This window comes from Ostrea edulis, chromosome 6 (genome assembly GCF_947568905.1).
Source record: "Ostrea edulis chromosome 6, xbOstEdul1.1, whole genome shotgun sequence".
Lineage (NCBI taxonomy): Eukaryota > Metazoa > Mollusca > Bivalvia > Ostreida > Ostreidae > Ostrea > Ostrea edulis.
Window position 1 is genome coordinate 43,335,876 of NC_079169.1, and position 20,464 is coordinate 43,356,339.

General features: G+C 35.8%; 1 protein-coding gene across 2 annotated transcripts in view; it reads left to right on the plus strand.

Annotated features, from left to right (window-relative positions):
- The window catches only part of LOC125648419 (DDB1- and CUL4-associated factor 13-like), a 48,716-nt gene extending 34,876 nt beyond the window's left edge, over positions 1 to 13,840 (plus strand). For both annotated transcript variants that reach the window (XM_048875524.2, XM_056139636.1), the window contains 3 exons: positions 2,171 to 2,306; positions 7,838 to 8,001; positions 13,406 to 13,840. In XM_048875524.2, coding sequence (XP_048731481.1) covers positions 2,171 to 2,306; positions 7,838 to 8,001; positions 13,406 to 13,493 — 388 coding nt within the window. In that variant the 3' untranslated portion in view covers positions 13,494 to 13,840. The remainder of the gene's footprint in view (positions 1 to 2,170; positions 2,307 to 7,837; positions 8,002 to 13,405) is intronic.
- Positions 13,841 to 20,464: the final 6,624 nt, after the last annotated feature.

A 20,464-nucleotide genomic window follows, 5' to 3' on the forward strand; every position in this document is an offset into this window, starting at 1 on the left:
CACACACACCACACCCAGCATCACACATACAACACACCCAGCATCACACACACAACACACCCAGCATCACACACAACACACCCAGCATCACACATACAACACACCCAGCATCACACACAACACACCCAGCATCACACACACAACACACCCAGCATCACACACAACACACCCAGCATCACACATACAATGCACCCAGCATCACACACAACACACCCAGCATCACACATACAATGCACCCAGCATCACATACAACACACCCAGCATCACACATTCAACACACCCAGCATCACACATACAACACACCCAGCATCACACACACCACACCCAGCATCGCACATACCACACACCCAACATCAGACATACAACACACCCAGCATCACACATTCAACACACCCAGCATCACACATACAACACACCCAGCATCGCACATACAACACACCCAGCATCACACACACCACACCCAACATCACATACAACACACCCAACATCACACATACAACACACCCAGCATCAGACAGACAACACACCCAGCATCACACATTCAACACACCCAGCATCACACATACAACACACCCAGCATCACATACAACACACCCAGCATCACACATACAACACACCCAGCATCACACACACAACACACCCAGCATCACACATTCAACACACCCAGCATCACACATACAACACACCCAGCATCACACATACAACGCACCCAGCATCACACATACAACACACCCAGCATCACTCAACACACCCACCTAAATGCACTCACACTCCAACACAGGCACACAGCACACACTCTGCATGCTCGCACGCACACTGTGTCGTATATTCTAAAAATATTTGAGGTTTACAGATTTGATAGATTAGTATGTTTTATTGATTTATATTTTTGGTGGTAAAGGAATGCTGAAACCCTAGGATAAGAATACCATGGATGAATTCTTAGGGCTATTCCAGCAAAAAATGTAGGGGGGGGGGGAGGCAGTTGATATTTTTGGGATGGGTGGGGGTGATTTGGGAAAATGTATTTGTATGGGTAGTGTTGAGTAGGGAAAATGTATTTGTATGGGTGGTTCTCTTCTAGGTTAAAAAAAAAGGGGGTGCTAGTGAATTATGATAAAAATGAAGACATTACAGAGTCTGTATCATGTTCCGAAATTTCTTTTATTATAAAAGAAAAGGAAGAAGAAAAGCGGAGCCATCCTACATTATGTACAAAGAAAAGATTGATAAATGGGCTGATAACTCTATTCAAAGTAAATATTTCGGTTTGTGTAGAAATGACAATAAAAAATGAATAAATGAAAATGAAATGTTTTCTGTTGGAGTGACATGATTAGAAGTAACACCATCTCCAGATATGATCTATTAAGGGATATGTTTAGTGAACACGGAAGGGAACGAGAAGAAAATTATGTACGAGTTAACAAAGAAGTTTCAGCCATAAGCCCACCGAAATGTGATTCTACATTTTTATCAGTCATTGGCTTAGGCAGTTATTGTCAGGTCTTTCAAGGTAATAATAATACCCGCATTCATGTAAAAAAAAATTGAAAATACCCGAATTTTCTCAGAACTTTGTGATGTGATACACGTGTCTGAAACACCAACATGTACAACCTGTTGTTTTAACACATGGGCCTATATCAAGGGTAAGGTTCGAACCTACGTACAACACTGCTAGAAGACCAAATGCTAAACATTAGGCCACTAAGGTAGTGTAATAATTTTGGTATGAGTGAACCTTCTCTTTTAACTATTAAAATCAACATGCTTTGGATGACATTACAACTTGAGTTTGGCTAGAGAAAGGATCACAAATTACAATATCAACGTTTGGCTTATCTAAAAAATAGTTGCATGCACATAGGATTAAGACCAATATGAACTTGTTAAAACTGAACTCTACTTTTAAAGGAAAATCTTAATATATAGGTGATTTCAGTATTGAATTCTTAATTTTATTTGTATGGGTGGTGGTGGCAGGGGAGAATCTATTTGTATGGGTGGTGGTAGCAGAGGAAAATTTAATTGTATGGGTGGCTGTCTTAAAAATAAAGTGCCCCCCCCCCCCCATATTTTTTTTGCTGGAATAACCCTTAATGAGTGTCAAAAAAGTATGGGTTTTTTATGATGTTTAAAGTATTTTTATTTTTTGTCCATTTTACAGAGAAGTTTACCACACAAAAAGAATGCAGAGGGTTAGGGTGGTGAAATGGTCTTTAGATAACAAATACATCATCTCAGGATCTGATGAAATGAATATTCGTGTGTGGAAAGCTCGGGCATCAGAAAAGCTTGGAATGGTATGAATTGAAAAGAGGAACTCTGTTAAATGGGTCCATTTTAACATATATGAACATATACAGATAGTAACAAGAAACCCTAATGGTGCAAGTGTCAAAGAAGCAGGTACAGTTTCTACAGTAATCTGGCCCAGAAAATAGGTGATTGCAGTAGGAGTCCAAAAATCTGGTATTCAATTACGGTGAGGAATATATAAGCAAACACAAACTACGTTTAATTAAATCTAAGATTGCTTTTGTGTTATATGACAGGAGCGTGAAGTTGGCATAGAATTACGAAAATGTCAAAATCAATGAAAAAATTCATAAATTCAGGGGATTTTCCTTTCAGAAAACATACAGCCCATGCGTTGAGCAAAGTCATGTTCAAATACATTTTTCGTCTTCTATTGACACACAATATATATTAATTTCATTTGCTCGACAAATGGGCACATCTTTTCCTAAGCAAAAATATGAATAAAATTTAACGCAGTTATCAGGCTCTTTTTGAAAAAAGGCGGGGAAAAGTGTTATTCATGATGTAATAAAGCTATCAAATTAGCAATAACTTTGATTTAAGCTGATATAGTATATCTGGCATATATCTAACTAACTTAAAACACAGATCAAGCTTAATTCAAGATGCATATAAAACGGAAATTTTTTGGGCCTTTTTATGTACACAATCGTACCTTGTTCTTTGGCTGCAATTATCAAAACAATGTAAAGTGAAAAATGAAAGATAATGAACAGTGATCGATCCCATAAATACGAATAACAATACAAAATTAAGAGTAGGACGAACATGGACCCCTGGAATAACCAGTGGTGGGATCAGGTGCTTAGGAGGAGTTAGCATCCCCTGATCATAGTTGCCAACCTCCAACATGTAAAAAGAGGGTCATGACCCTCTTTGGGAAGCAAAAATTCTGGTCATAATGCATAACTGCATTTATTGTTTAGCTCAGATCTGAATTCATTATGTATTTCCTCTACGTGACAGTGATTAGATGACTAGAGAGATCAGTATTTATTACATGATTTTGCATTTTGGCATGTTTTGTCAGATTATTTTTGGCTCCAGACCTAATAGACAAGTGCAAGTTGAACAATGCACAAGAAATTCATACTGTTTACCCATGAAAAGTCGTTTCCCCAAAGTTGGTAGGATCATAAGTATCGATCTTTTTAATTTGTTTTTGTTGGCGTGTCCATTGGCCCTGATAAGGATCTCTTCCTGATGGAAGCCATTCTACATAAGGAGTTTAATCCCAGATTTGTCAAAACAACTCACAGATAATTGTTAACACTCGCTTTGATAACTTATTTGTAATGTACATGGCCATTGGCATTGTTTACCTAGATCCAAGCTTGTGTTGCAAACTGGAAAGAACAAGGTGCAATTGTGTACATAAAAAGGCCCCCCAAAATTCTCTGATTTAAAGGAGTCTTGAATCAAGCTTGATCTGTGTTTTGAATAAGTTAAATATATGCCAAGCATAGTATCTCAACTTAAATAAAAATTATTTCTTAATTTATAGTATTATTATGTCATGAATAAGAGTTTTTCCCGCCTTTTTTCAAAAAGAGCTTGATAACTGTTAAATTTCATCCAGATTATTGCTTAGGAAAAGGTGTGCCCATCCGTCGAGCAAAATGAAATTAATATATATTGTGTATTAAGAGAAGATGAACAATGTGTTCAAATATAAATTTGCTCGACACATGGGCTGTATGTTTTCTGAAAGGAAAACACCCTGAATTTATGAAAATTTCCATTGATTTTTGCATTTTTGGCAATTTTATGCCAACTTCACGCTCCTGTCATACAACACAAAGCAATTTGGGATCAAATTAAACGTAGTTTGAATTTGCTTAATATATATATTCCTTATTTGAATGCACGATTTTGGGACTCCTACTGAAATCATCTATTTTCTGGGCCAAATGACTGTAGAAACTGTCCCTAGTTCTTATACGCACAAACTAATTTACACAACCAAACCCGGAAATCGGGTGAAAGGTATGACCCGGTGGTCATAAAAATAATCAGGTTACAGGTCAAAAAATCGAGTGTAACCTGACAAAATCAAGTTAGTTGGCAACTAAGCCCCTGATAATTATCAAAACTGTAAAGCATACCATTTAGAAGCCTTCACATCTTTATATTGAAGCTTATTTATTCCTGCATTAGATCATTCTGGCAGGCAAAGTATATTGTTCATATTTAGATGATATTCCATTGCATTAGCTAATGTCCCATTTTGGTTACAGTTGTTACACATTTTTAGCGACATAACAATAACGGAGCGGATCAAAGATCTTATTCTAATCAGATTGGGTAAAGGGCATGCAATTGTAACCAAAGTTGTTCCAAGAGGAGTTTGTGTTTTTATGAAGTGAAATTAAGTAGCATTGACATTGAAACAGAAATTTCAAGCGCCAGGCTAAGTTTAATTCCCCAAACTGTGACAGAGCAGATGACGTCAAACAATAACAACATGAAAAATGCAAAATTGCATGTGCTGATAGAGATACAAAATAGTTTTACAACAAAAGTTATTCAAGTCTATCATAATTATTCCTGTTTCATTTGTTGTTGTAATACAATGACATCACTTAATATTAAGAATTTCAATTTAGCTATCAAGTTGACGTATCTTTAGATCTTATTTCTTGCACTCAAGAACATTTTTCAGATGATGCATTGAGGCTTACACTCATGCTTATGGCATATGAAATTCATTTCTGGGTTTAAATATTTCTCTTGCCAAGGCTCAGGAAATATTAAAACTGGCAACTCATTTCATAAATTTCATATGCCATAAGCACTTGCTCAAGATCCTCTATATATGAATTTTTTATGATTATTTCTAGAATGATATAAAAAAGGTGCTGTGTTTGCAAATAAGAGATTTTAAAATCCAAACTTTGCTTTGATTTGATATGAATATCTAATAAAACCTGTTAAGAAGACTCATGTAAATGTTCCAACTTTTTAAATAAAGAATATCTGTAAAATATAATTATGGTTTTTTTGTTGATGTTTTTTCTTTAAAAAAATGTTATTTGGAAAAATTATATATTGGATAAATATTTCAAAAAAGAAATTGAAATGAAATGACCAAAGTTTAGAAATATTGTTGTTTTTAGATTTGAACCAAGAAAAAAGTACTGATCCCAATCAAAATTGATAGAAATAAATAATCATTTTGTTGCTAATTCTATGCACTTTTCATCAAGAAATTAGTTTTCGTTATAAATTCATTTAATTTGTAAACCATTTTACATTAATGGAATGTAGGTTTTTTTACTACAATGTTCTCTTTGACCCTTATAATTCTGATAGGGCTTAATTGGTTCAAATTTGAAAAATCGCAGTGTATCTTAATTGTTTTTTTTTAATTTCTTTTTAAAATACATGTCTGATACATGTATTTATTTTTTTCTAAATGACCTGTTTTTAAAAAAAAAGATTTTAGCTGTATATTTAAAAAATATTAACAAATAATGTTTTTAATCTTTATAAAGATTTTATTAATTAAAAAGTTAGATCTTCTATCTGTCGAGTCTTTTAGGCATGTTTTTCATATCATGCATCAAATCACAGCAAACTTTAGACCCAAAATCAAAACTTATTTTCGCACTACACTTGTGGCCAAAATACCTCCAAGCAACTATTAAAGTTCTATACAAACTGAAATTCATAGCTGCAAGTGATTTTGCTTGTTGATGTAGCCATGGTTGGTAACCAATCAAATCAACCCTGGTTCATTTCCATATTTGTCTTTTTTTGAAACTCTGTGAACTACCACTATCTGCTATAATTTTTAGTCAAATATTTTGGATGAAATCATCCCAGTTCGGTTGAAAAGTAGTTGTTGGCTTTATGCTGAACATTTTATTTCATTAATTAGATAGATAATATACATACCTACATAATGTACAAAAGAAAATAAATATACCATGTTCAGCGTGACCTGTTTTTTGTTTGAAAAGTTATAGATCATATATGAATTATGTATTATGATGACCCACTTGTTGTGATGGAATAGCTTATTTATTATGATGACCTGCTTATTGTGATGAAATAGCTTGTTTATTATGATGACCCACATATTGTGATGAAATAGCTTATTTATTATGATGACCTGCTTATTGTGGTGAAATAGCTTGTTTATTATGATGACCCACTTATTGTGATGAAATAGTTTGTTTATTATGATGACCTGCTTATTGTGATGAAATAGCTTGTTTATTATGATGACCTGCTTATTGTGATAAATAGCATGTTTATTATGATGATCTGCTTATTGTGATGAAATAGCTTGTTTATTATGATGACCCACTTATTGTGATGAAATAGGTTATTTATTATGATGACTTGCTTATTGTGATGAAATAGCATGTTTATTATGATGATTCACTTATTGTGATGAAATAGCATGTTTATTATGATGACCCACTTATTGTGATGAAATAGCTTGTTTGTTATGATGACCCACTTATTGTGATGAAATAGCTTGTTTATTATGATGACCTACTTATTGTGATGAAATAGCTTGTTTATTATGATGACCCACTTATTGTGATAAATAGCTTGTTTATTATTTTTTCATGATGACCCACTTATTGTGATGAAATAGCTTGTTTATTATGATGATTCACTTATTGTGATGAAATAGCTTGTTTATTATGATGATCCACTTATTGTGATGAAATAGCTTGTTTATTAAGATGACCTGCTTATTGTGATAAATAGCTTGTTTATTATGATGACCCACTTATTGTGATAAATAGCTTGTTTATTATTTTTTCATGATGACCCACTTATTGTGATGAAATAGCTTGTTTATTATGATGACCCATATATTGTGATGAAATAGCTTGTTTATTATGATGACCCACTTATTGTGATGAAATAGCTTGTTTATTATGATGACCTGCTTATTGTGATAAATAGCTTTTTTATTATGATGACCCACTTATTGTGATAAATAGCTTGTTTATTATTTTATCATGATGACCCACTTATTGTGATGAAATAGCTTGTTTATTATGATGATTCACTTATTGTGATGAAATAGCTTGTTTATTATGATGGCCTGCTTATTGTGATAAATAGCTTGTTTATTATGATGACCCACTTATTGTGATAAATAGCTTGTTTATTATTTTTTCATGATGACCCACTTATTGTGATGAAATAGCTTTTTTATTATGATGACCTGCTTATTGTGATGAAATAGCTTGTTTATTATGATGACCCACTTATTGTGATGAATTAGCTTGTTTATTATGATGACCTACTTATTGTGATGAAATAGCTTGTTTATTATGATGACTTGCTCATTGTGATGCAATAGTTTGGAAAATAAAACATTAAGAGGGTTCTACTGTACTGGTACTTATCAACTGAAAGTGTTATAACAATTATTTGTGAGGTTTTTCTCTGTTGAATTGTTATGGTATCCTTTGACCTTCTTTCCAAAAACACATAAGGTATTTCCCATTGAAGAAGATAAATTTTGTAAGCCTTTATTTTGTAGATAACCACGAGAGAGAAGGCATCCATCAATTATAATGAGAAGTTGAAAGATAAATTCATGCATCACCCACAAATCAGAAGGATTGCCCGACACAGACATGTGCCCAGACAAATACACAGTCTGTCAAAGGAGATGAGAATTATGAGGGAATCACGCAAACGAAAGTGAGTCACCAACCAACAACATGTGGAAATTTCTACTTTTGACCTTGACATGATTTTTCTCTTTATCTGTCATAGAGAGTTCACCTCGACCTTTCAGTTCACCTTCTTTTGAGTTTCTAACCTGAATAGTTCAGAAGTTATGACCAAGGCTCATATTTCAGGCATACAGCTTGTTACTTTGAATGTAATTACAAGTCAAGGGTTATTGATTCGTACCTCGCACTAACCCTTGACATCAGTCGCTATATAAAAGTCGGGCTCATTAGACCATTACGCAATCCACTATAAATAAAACATCCAATGAAATCACTGCATCTTGTTATGGTGTACATGGATACAAATGACGCAATCTCATACTGCTGTTTTGATAAACACGCGCAATTGTAATATTTACACCACTAATTACGTTTATTGATAGTAGATCAAGTTTGGAGACCTTTTTGCTTAAGACAATATTGCTTAAGCGATTGAAATAGGCCTTTCATATTTGGTGTGTGGGTACACTATGTCATTTTTATGACCTTTGACCTTGACCTTCTATGTAAAGGTCAAATAATAGATTTTTTTGTCATTTTTGTTTGCAGACTATAACTTTTTTGTCTTTTGACATTTGGTACAGTACCCGCAACATTATTCTTGACATGATAAACGATAGAACACGATACACGCATGATAGGATAGGATAGGATACACGCACGATAGGATAGGATACACGCACGATAGGATAGGATACACGATAAACCTGATAAACGCAAAACCTGATAAATGATCTTCACGATAGACCTGATAAACGCAAAACACAGTAAACGATCTTCACGATAAATGAAAAACCTGATAGAAATGTTAATTTAGAAGCAATTTAGACAGAACGAAATTTTGATACCGTAATTACATTATGTTGATAATAATACTGAAGGATTTCAATATTCATTACACACCTAAAACATATAATTTCTTTAATACATGGTCGTACTTTAAAAAAAAATTATTTGAATTTTTTACGCCATCACAGCTAAAATCAGAAAACTAAACTATATACAGTATTTAATTCATTATTTGATATCTGTATGAATTTTCCCAGCCAATGATTCTAAAATTGTACTGTCACCTAATGTTTAATATATAATAATTATACAGGGAATTAACTAAATGTAATATAATGTAGTGATATCATGCTTCAGTAGCTCTCTTATTCTAATGTCTATTATCTTGAATATGAAATAAAACCAAGTAATATTTTGTGTGTAGCGAGGAGGGGGTTATTTTGCATCAAGCTTGAAGTTCACCGGTCATTCCACAATTACAATTATTTTCATTATGACCGCTTTAAAAAAGATCCACTGCATTATACCAACTCTTCATACGTTAGATATTTCTACACTATGTCATTGATAATTGATTTTCATAAGTAATTGGAACATATGTATTTGAAATGATATCTTAATAACAAAAAATAAATAAAATATGGGGAAATAAATAAACAAAACACGGCTTTTTTAAATTCACAATTTTGAAATGCTTAAAAATTTATATAGTATGTAAAAAAAATTCAAATAATCATCAAAACCGGCATTAATTTCCAGTAAAAACAACGATGACAGCCGAGTCATGCCCAGTTGGGCAGACTTTTGGGAGATGCAACACCATTGCACCCTTCTAAAACTTAATCTTCTAAATGTGTGAAATACAATGTCAATGAGAATGTTTGCTGTCAAAACACGGGTGATACACATACGCGCACAAGTTCAGTAGTGGGTATATACATGTAAATAGTACACAGGTGAGAAAAAATCGGAAGAAAAGGAGCCTTTATTAAAATATATGTAATAAACAATGTAATTTACTTATTTTTCCTTTTAAATCGGAACTTCCATATTTCTCTGTTAGTGTTGATTACAAATAATTGTTTCTAGAAAAGCAAATGTTTATGAACTTCAGATGAAGGAGCTTTCAGATTTACTGTCCCCGGTTTGCTCGGCAGACCACTGCCTACTTTTCATACTACTTTAAGAATGAAATTGTGATAAATTTTTACTCTCTCTGGACTGACAAATAACTCTTCTTCTGCCTTAAAATCGACAGCTTTATGTTCTCCTTCAAATATACTGTCTTTTCTCGATTCCTAAAAATAGCTTCTTTAACAAAACGAATAAAGCTTAAGAAAATTATCGTACTTTTTCATTAGATTTAATATACAATTCCGATAGTTTCCAAAGCTACACGATAAACAATTTTCACGATAAACGGAAAACCTGATGCACACAAAATACGATACACGATAGACCTGATAAACGCAAAACACGATAGAAAACGGAAAACCTGATAAACTCAAAACACGATACGATAGGATACACGCACGATACGATAGGATACACGCACGATAGAACACGATAGGAATGTCAAGAATAACGTTACGGGTACTGTATGTGGGTATACCATGATAAGACAGTGTGTCACGTGCCATTTTTTGCTGACCTTTGACCTTGACCTTTTATGTAAAAATCAAAAAATAGAATTTTGGGGCATATTTGTTTTGGTCCGGACTATAACTTTGATGTCTTTTGACATATGCGTTTGATATTTGGTATGTTTAATGTACTATCATATGTTCACAACACTGTTCCTAGTTTGAAGCACATACACATATATGCGAATATTATGTACCATAAATCTAAATTTTTCACTTTAAAGATGATCCCAAAAAATTTGTTTAAAAAACGATGGAAAATGGAAGGGGAGATATTAGTTTTAGTGTGCTAAAACAATTCTTCCTAGTTTCATTTGATGTCATGATGTTTGACTTTGTGACCTTGACCTTAGAGTTTGACTCAGATTTCAAACTTGAACCTTGCTGATAACTTTTGAATGGTGAATGAGACATCTTCATATTTCATGTATGCATTCCTTGTACAAGTTTTATTTTTCTCATTCGCTGTTAACACAACATAGAAAACATATTAAACAAGCACTCAAAAACAATATTCACGCATGCACAAGTAATTCTTATAAATATATATCACAGTCTTGATAATAAATAAGTACAATAATAGACTATATATACATTTAAACCGGAGAGTGTACTCTCTCGGTAATTAATTGTATGTATTTACACAATTTTAAAAGTAATTTTTCATTTTTGGTTGCAAATAGATTATGAAATTTCATAACATTAGGTCTAGTATGAAATATATCTGGTATATAATGTCGCCTAATATCATTTAAAGCAGATCAATCTTTTGGTGCCAAGGTTTTTGACCTTGTAACATTAATCTTGGACTTTGATCTACTGTTAAGAAAAGTTATTATCCCCCAACTGCTTTCGTATTTTGTACATAGATTCCTTATGGCAAGAATTTACTTTACATACCTAGATTTCTGACTTTTTATCATGGTGATGTTGTGACCCTTAGGGGTTAGGTTGGAGTCACAATTTGGGGTCAAAAGTTTTCATAGGAATAAAGATTATACAAGAAATCTTTTAAAAATCACAATAGCTGAACAGTAGGGCCAAAGTTACTCAGGTGAGCGATATGGTCCATGAGCCTCTAGTGTTTTTATATGCCCATCAAAGACAGGACGTATTATGGTATGGCGTCATCCGTCTGTCTGTCCAAACCTTGTGGGCAAGATACAGACTGAACCATAAGCTACTGGATTTTACAACTTAGTACATTTGATCACCATGATGAGAGGAAGATGCCTATTGTTTTTCAAGATCTGAGGTCAAAGGTTAAGGTCGTAGTATTCGTTAGTAGGAAAACCTTGTAGGCAGGATACAGACCAAACTGTAAGCTCCAGGATATTACAACTTGGTATATTTGATCACCATGATGAGAAAAAGATTCCTATTGTTTTTCAAAGACAGAAGTCAAAGTACAAGGTTGTAGTATTACTTAGTAGGAAAACCTTGTAGGTAGGATGCAAACAAAACTGTAAGCTCCGAGATATTGCAACTTCATACATTTGATCACCATGATGAGAGGAAGATGCCTATTGTTTTTCAAGGTCAAGGTTGCAGTATTACTTAGTAGGAAAACGTTATAGGCAGGATACAGACCAAACCTTAAGCTCCAGGATATTACAATTTGGTACATTTGTTTACACCATGATGAAAGAAAGATGCCTATTGTTTTTCAAGGTCAGATATCAAGGTTGCAGTATCACTTAGTAGGAAAACCTTGTAGGCAGTATAACAGACCAAACCATAAGATCTAGGATATTGCAGATTAGAACATTTGATCACCATGATGAGAGGAAGATGCTTACCATTTTTCAAGGTCATATGTTAAGGTCAAAGTATAAGTAAATAGGTAATCCTTGTAGGCAGTATACAGTCTGAACTATATGGGCTAGGACTGTCAACCTCAGTACACATACGCCTCATGCCAAGGTGGAGGAAGACCTTTGTTTTCAAAGGTCAAGGTTGTAGCATCACTTAGTAGGAAAACATTGTAGGCAGGATAAAAACCGAACCGCAAGATCTAGGATATTACAACTTGGTACATTTGATCACCATGATGAGAGGAAGATGCCTATTTTTTTCAAGGTCAAAGGTCACAGTATCACTTAGTAGGAAAACCTTGAAGGCAGTATACAAACCGAACTGTTGGGGCTAGGACCTTCAAACTTGTTGGTACACATACACCTTATGCCAAGTGGAGGATGCCTATTGTTCCTGAAGGTCAAAGGTGAAGGTCATAGTAGCAGGATACAGACAAAACTGTTTGGGCTAGGACCATCAAACTTGGTACATATACACCTTATGCCAAGTGAAAATATTACATACACAGTACATGATTTGTCTGTTTTTACGATGCAAAGAAAGTATGTCACGCCCTGGTGATTGTTGATACTACCTGAAACCAAGTTCTACAAATCATGGTGCAAGAAAAATACCCTATATTAGCTTTCACGGGCGTATTATGTACCGTTGGCGTACTAATTTATTTTTAAGTCCCCCATAATCGAGGCCATAGCCCTGGCCATAACTTTTGAATGGGTGACATTGGGGCTTGCATATTTCAAATTTGTATTCCTTGTGATGACCTTTTAGGTACCAACATTTTTTACCTTGGAATTTGACCTACATTGGAAAACTTTATATGACCCCTAAGTCAGTTCTGGGTCACAGTTTCCAGATTATACTTCATAAACTGTTTAAGCATTTTGCAGTGAATCTTTACTTGAAGAATTCTCATGACCTACAATGTATTGGGTTTTTTTTAAGGTAAGGTCACTACATCAATTGTATCTCTGAAACTGCAAGAAGATTGAACCCCCCCCCCCCCCCCCCCCCCGCTCCCTTTAAAAAGCACAAATTAAATGAATAGAACTTAAAAGCGAGAGGCAAGAATTCACAGAATTTGCTTGTTGATGTATTTTTCACCCACCTTTCTCTTTGCAGAGAGTCCAACAGAAGAAGACACAGCAAACCTGGAGCTGTTCCATATGTTCCAGAGAGGAAAAAAGCAATTGTGAAAGAAGTGGAGTAATGACTAGTGCATTGATTATATTGGTGCTGGTACTGGTGTATTTTTGGAGAGCATATGTTCATTTATCTAGGGTGAAACTGTCACAAATTTGTTATTTTGCAATTTTCGTTTAACATGGATAACATCTTGGTAATGGATAAAAGTTTTGTAAGAGATGGAAATTTTATGCAAGAGTTTCATGGATGATAAATACCAATTCAAGACTGTTAATATGATTTTACCTATTCAATTTTTCAGTGATTTGTCAGTGACATTCAACTTTAGATGTTTCATTTAATTAATGTAATATATTACATTGTTATTCAACAGACAGTGTTTGACTTGATGAAATAAAATTTAAAACACAGGCAAGTCTTTATTCTATTTGATAAGATAAATAATCAAACACTGCCAAGTGTTTCTGGGATTTTCAATACACATCCGCTGGTACTGTTGGTACAATCAATATACTCAGATGCTAGGAGCCGTGTGCGTGATGGAGACGGATACAGTGACGCTTTTAGAGTGGGAGTAGGTGTACATCAGGGTTCTGTATTGAGCCTACTGCTCTTCATCATCCTAGAAGCCATGTCAATCGAGCTGCGCACTGGCTGCCCTTGGGAGCTCTTGTATGCTGATGACCTTGCCATTGTCGACACCTAACTAGAGGCACTAGTTGACAGAATCACCACAGGGAAGAAGGGCAAGGAAGCAAAGGGTCTAAGAGTGAACATGGGAAAGACCAAAGTAATGATTGCTGGACCAAACCTGAACTCCCATAGAAGATCAGGAAAACACCGTTGTTCGTTATGTCTAACCAGAACAGGAAGAAACTCTATCTTCTGTACCAGCTGCTCTTGCTGGGTCCACAAGAACTGTAGTGGAGTTAAAGGTCCACTCAGACTGGACCCACAATACTCATGCCCACGCTGTGTAGGCACGGCAAGACCAATAGGCCAGTAGTTATGGTTGATGGAGACACACTTGACGTGGTTACTGACATCTGATACCTCAGAGATACCATGTCTTCTGGTGGAGGGTGTGAACTTGCAGCCATATGGCAGTGCAAGTCAGCTTGGAAAAAGTTCAGAGAACTCCTTCTTATCCTCTCAAACAAGCAACTCCCTGCTACAATCAGAGGTCAAGCTCCAGCTGTGTGAGGAGTGTCATGCTCTATGGTTCAGAAATGTGGGCAACATCAGCAAGCACCGTTAAGCGCCTTCAACGTAACGACAGAGCCATGATGAGATGGACCTGCTTGGTCAAGCCTGAAGAAGACATCCACTTTGAGACTCCTCTATCTAGGCTCAAAAGAGACATTGCTCAAGTTCTCCAATTGAGCAGGCTGAGATGGCTTGGACACGTTGAGCGCAGCACAAACTGAATCTCGCAGGCTAGATGCATGAACATTGTAGCACATTGGGGCCAAGGCAGATCAAAGCTTTCTGGGGACGAATGCAGAATGTAGCCCTTAACATGGACTCTACCAACCCACTGGATCGCCATGCGTGGAGAGGAAGACTTCGTTCTCGACAGACAGACAGGCCACACCCTCGACATGAGGATTAATACATGGCCTGTTTAATCAAAACCGGTTGATGATGATGACATAAGGAGCATGGACAGTGGTATTCAGTCATCTACAGGTAATACAGTGGTAATCAGTCATCTACAGGTAAATACAGTGGTATTCAGTCATCTACAGGTAATACAGTGGTAATCAGTCATCTACAGGTAATACAGTGGTAATCAGTCATCTACAGGTAAATACAGTGGTATTCAATCATCTACAGGTAATACAGTGGTAATCAGTCATCTACAGGTAATACAGTGGTAATCAGTCGTCTGCAGGTAAATACAGTGGTATTCAGTTATCTACAGGTAAATACAGTGGTATTCAGTTATCTACAGGTAAATACAGTGGTAATCAGTCATCTACAGGTAAATACAGTGGTAATCAGTCATCTACAGGTAAATACATTGGTAATCAGTCATCTACAGGTAAATACATTGGTAATCAGTCATCTACAGGTAAATACAGTGGTATTCAATCATCTACAGGTAATACAGTGGTAATCAGTCATCTACAGGTAATACAGTGGTAATCAGTCATCTACAGGTAAATACAGTGGTATTCAGTTATCTACAGGTAAATACAGTGGTATTCAGTTATCTACAGGTAAATACAGTGGTAATCAGTCATCTTCAGGTAAATACAGTGGTAATCAGTCATCTACAGGTAAATACATTGGTAATCAGTCATCTACAGGTAAATACATTGGTAATCAGTCATCTACAGGTAATACAGTGGTAATCAGTCATATTCAGGCAATACAGTGGTAATCAATCATCTACAGGCAATACAGTGGTAATCAGTCATCTACAGGTAAATACAGTGGTATTCAGTCATCTACAGGTAATACAGTGGTAATCAGTCATCTACAGGTAATACAGTGGTATTCAGTCATCTACAGGTAAATACAGTGGTAATCAGTCTTCTTCATGTAATACAGTGGTATTCAGTCATCTACAGGCAATACAGTGGTAATCAGTCATCTACAGGTAATACAGTGGTATTCAGTCATCTACAGGTAAATACAGTGGTATTCAGTCATCTACAGGTAAATACAGTGGTAATCAGTCATCTACAGGTAATACAGTGGTATTCAGTCATCTACAGGTAAATACAGTGGTATTCAGTCATCTACAGGTAATACAGTGGTAATCAGTCATCTACAGGTAATACAGTGGTATTCAGTCATCTACAGGTAATACAGTGGTATTCAGTCTTCTTCATGTAATACAGTGGTATTCAGTCATCTACAGGTAAATACAGTGGTATTCGGTCATCTACAGGTAAATACAGTGGTAATCAGTCATCCTCAGGAAATGCTCTTTGGGTCAGTCAAACATGGGATTTTAAATATAACCATGTCAAAATTAAGTACATTGTACAATGCAAAGTTTGGTGAATTAAGTTACAAATTTTAAAAGCAACTTTAAAATACAGTGGCGTAGCTTCCATTGAGGCAACCGAGGCAGCTGCCTCGGTAAAAAAAAACACCTTTTACGTTGTTAAAATGTCGATAGCTTCTGGGACCCAGACCCCCTGCCTCGGTAATATTCGAACCCAAGCTACGCCTATGAAATATTATGCAAGGAAATACTGGTATTAGAAAGATATGATTATTGATTGTCTCAGACTTGGATGAGCTCTTCTGATTTTGTATGTTATCATTGATGTAAACTTTTCACAGTTTTGACCTTTTGTCCAATCCATTATGCCAATTTTAATCAAACTTACCACAAAGGATCAGTTTGTGAATGGGATGAAGTTTGTTCATATGAAACACCAGGTCTTTTCCAAGAGAAGGTTAGTAAGAAATAGTGAAATTCAGGGTGTGGTGTTTAAAATCTTCTCAAGAATTACTAAACTAGAAAAATCAAGACTTTGAAAGGTTCCTTATATAATAACGATTCAAGTTTGTTCACACTCTGTGACTAAGGGCCAAAGCAGGTTTTAAGTTTTATATAGGAGCATTCTCTAAAACATCTTCCTAAGAACAACAAGGGAAAATGCCTTCATCCTCATGTTGTGTATATTCATTTATTACTCTCGGGCTACAAGTGGGGATAAAGTTTTACAAAGGAATATTATTAAATGAAAATAATTGAGAACAAAAAGGGTACAATTAATCAATTCCATATAAGCATCCACACATAGTATAGCTTCAGATTTGTTCCTCATGACCCCTGCTGCAAGGGCGGGACACAGTTGAAGTTCAAAGTTTAATTGGAAAAATATCAAATTATGAATTTTATTCTCGAGCACAAGTTACAATTCGTCAAATAGTTGTACATGAATACTTCGTGTAGTGTAAGCTGTGTACATTCAAATTTCTTCAAACCATGACCCCTGATGTCTCAATAGGGTTGTGATAAATATAGATGCATATGAAAAGGAATTTTACTTCAAGAATCTGAATGTTCCCATATATTCTAACTAGATATAACTAACCCCATACTGTTGCTTCACTGGATATCTGGGGTCCATGATATGAACACATTTTCTTCCTTGAAGGTCCTTATTTTTCCTCATTGCTGCAATAGCCTAACTAGTCTCAAATAAGAAAGAAAGATCATTAACATTGGATTATGAAATAGCATCTACTTTATGAATTTTTTCATAAAGTTTCACTTTTTACTAGGATATATACAATCTTGGCATCACTTCAGTGAGTACTTGTTTATTCATTCATTCTCATCTATTGAACTTGTTAACAAATATTTGATACTATATCTTTACTTTAGTTAAACATGTATGTAGGAAGAACAAGAAAGATGTTCTTGATTTTCAAGAATGAAAAGGTCGAGCATACATCAAAAAATGATCTTGCACATTTTCCTTGTTGCATTTCAATACATCTGATGGACCTTTCGCTCTGCCCTAATAGAACTATTTACACATTTTCTAACTTATTTACTTACACCAGCAACCTCTCTTGGGGCATAGACCACTGACAAAACTTTTGCAAACATCTATATTCAGAACTTTTCTGCAGTTGGTTCCAGGTAAATCCCAAACTCTTGGTGTCTACACTCAGGTCCCTATGTCTACACCTGGGTCTCTATATCTACACTTGGGTCTCTATATCTACACCCGGGCCTCAGTGTCTACATCCAGGTCTCTATGTCTACACCCGGGCCTTTGCGTCTACACTTGGGTCTCAATGTCTACACCTGGGTCTCTATGTCTATACCCGGGTCTCAATGTCTACATCCGGGTCTCTATGTATACATCCGGGTCTCTATGTCTACACCCGGGCCTTTGCGTCTACACTTGGGTCTCAATGTCTACACCTGGGTCTCTATGTCTATACCCGGGTCTCAATGTCTACATCCGGGTCTCTATGTATACATCCAGGTCTCTATGTCTACACCCGGGCCTTTGCGTCTACACTTGGGTCTCAATGTCTACACCTGGGTCTCTATGTCTATACCCGGGTCTCAATGTCTACATCCGGGTCTCTATGTATACATCCGGGTCTCTATGTCTACACCCGGGCCTTTGCGTCTACACTTGGGTCTCAATGTCTACACCTGGGTCTCTATGTCTATACCCGGGTCTCAATGTCTACATCCGGGTCTCTATGTCTACATCCGGGTCTCTATGTCTACACTCGGGTCTCAATGTCTTTTTTTACACCCAGGCCTTTGCGTCTACACTCGGGTCTCAATGTCAACACCCGGGTCTCTATGTCTAACACCTGGGCCTCTATGTCTACACCCGGGCCTCTGTGTCTACACCCGGGCCTGTGTGTCTACACCCGAACCTCTATGCCTCTATTTCACTTGTGGATTCTAGCTTAATAAAACTTGCAATGTCACATGGTTTAGAGGTTTGTGAAAGTATGCCTAATTCATCTCTTTATAATTTTGATTTCAAAGAGAATCTGATTTGTCTTGAAATTCTTCCATGAATTCTATTTGATGAGAGAACCTATGAAATGCAAAACAGAACAACATTTTTCAGAAACAACACATTGAATATATTTCATTTTGATTTTCTTTGGTACATTTAGTTTTGTTTAGTTTTCTATTGGTTTCATTTTGCATTTTACAGGTACCCTGGCCCATCAGTGATGATGTTAGTCCTATGTATCTGTACGATTCTCCTTATTATAAGCAAATAGGAGTGAATTCTCTGAAATTGATACTGTTTAAAAGTTGTCCTCTACGTCTCAGATCCTTAGCTTAATAGCTTTGACATTGCTATAAAGATCTTGACTTTCATCTGCAGTGTCAATTTAAATACTTTGAACACCAGGACTCAGTTGATTGAACGTTAGTTAACTTTAACTAACAGTTAAGGTATTCAATGTATAACAAAATGAACAATTTTGAAAATTTAAATCAGCATAAATGTTTAGGGTTAAATAATGATGAAAGTGAAGTAGATGAAATTCACATGAAAAACTGACCTTTTTACACTTGAGACTTTTTAAAAGAGTTATCTGCCCTTTGTAAAAATAAGAAAAATCTAATTTTCTAAAAATGTGTGTAGTAAATGATTAATTTTATTTCATATTTTCATATAGAGGAAGTGTATGTAACTTTCTACGAAGAGATTTGTATGAAAATATAATTTCTTTTAAAAATATTTTTTTTAAAAACGTGCTCTTCCCATTGACTACAATGTTAAAGCAATATGAGCTGTAACTGACGGCATTTTTTCAACTATCCAATTATGCATCAATTAACTCCTATCGGCATAACTGATATAATAATCAAGATCTGAAGAAAAATTCAGCAAAATAAAGAAGGGAATATTGTTTGAGAGCATACCTACAATGAGCATTTCGTATAAACCACCATTGCGTCATATACACGGACATGGGAACGATGGTTGCACAACATAATCGGGTTGCTGAGACCGACGTCACATACAAAGATGGAAACTGACGTGAATAACTACACGTTTCGTTTGTTTAAAATATTCCATCTTTTCATGAATGACAAGAAGTACTATAATTGTGTAGCGGTCAGCCGGGTTCGATTGCCGGTGGCCAGAGAGCTCAATTGGTAGAGCACCTGACTAGAGATTCAGGGGGCCCGGGTTCGAATCCCGGTCTGGTCCGTTGCATTTTCTCCCTTCCTGTTACATTTGGTGCCGTAGACCAGCCCCTGGAACTGACAGGTGAAAATGCCTGCCAGGGGATAAAGATCCTGGGTTGATATCTTCAGGGTGTGAAGATATTTAAGGAGGGAGGAATGTAGCGGTCAGCCGGGTTCGATCGCCGGTGGCCAGATAGCTCAATTTGTAGAGCACCTGACTAGAGATTCAGGGGGCCCGGGTTCGAATCCCGGTCTGGTCCGTTGCATTTTCTCCCTTCCTGTTACAATTGTAAGAAAGTAATAATTACGCAAATGTGCAACTCAAAGGAAATTTTGGTAGTGATTTTCTATGCAATTGGCATGTTAAATTGTTTACA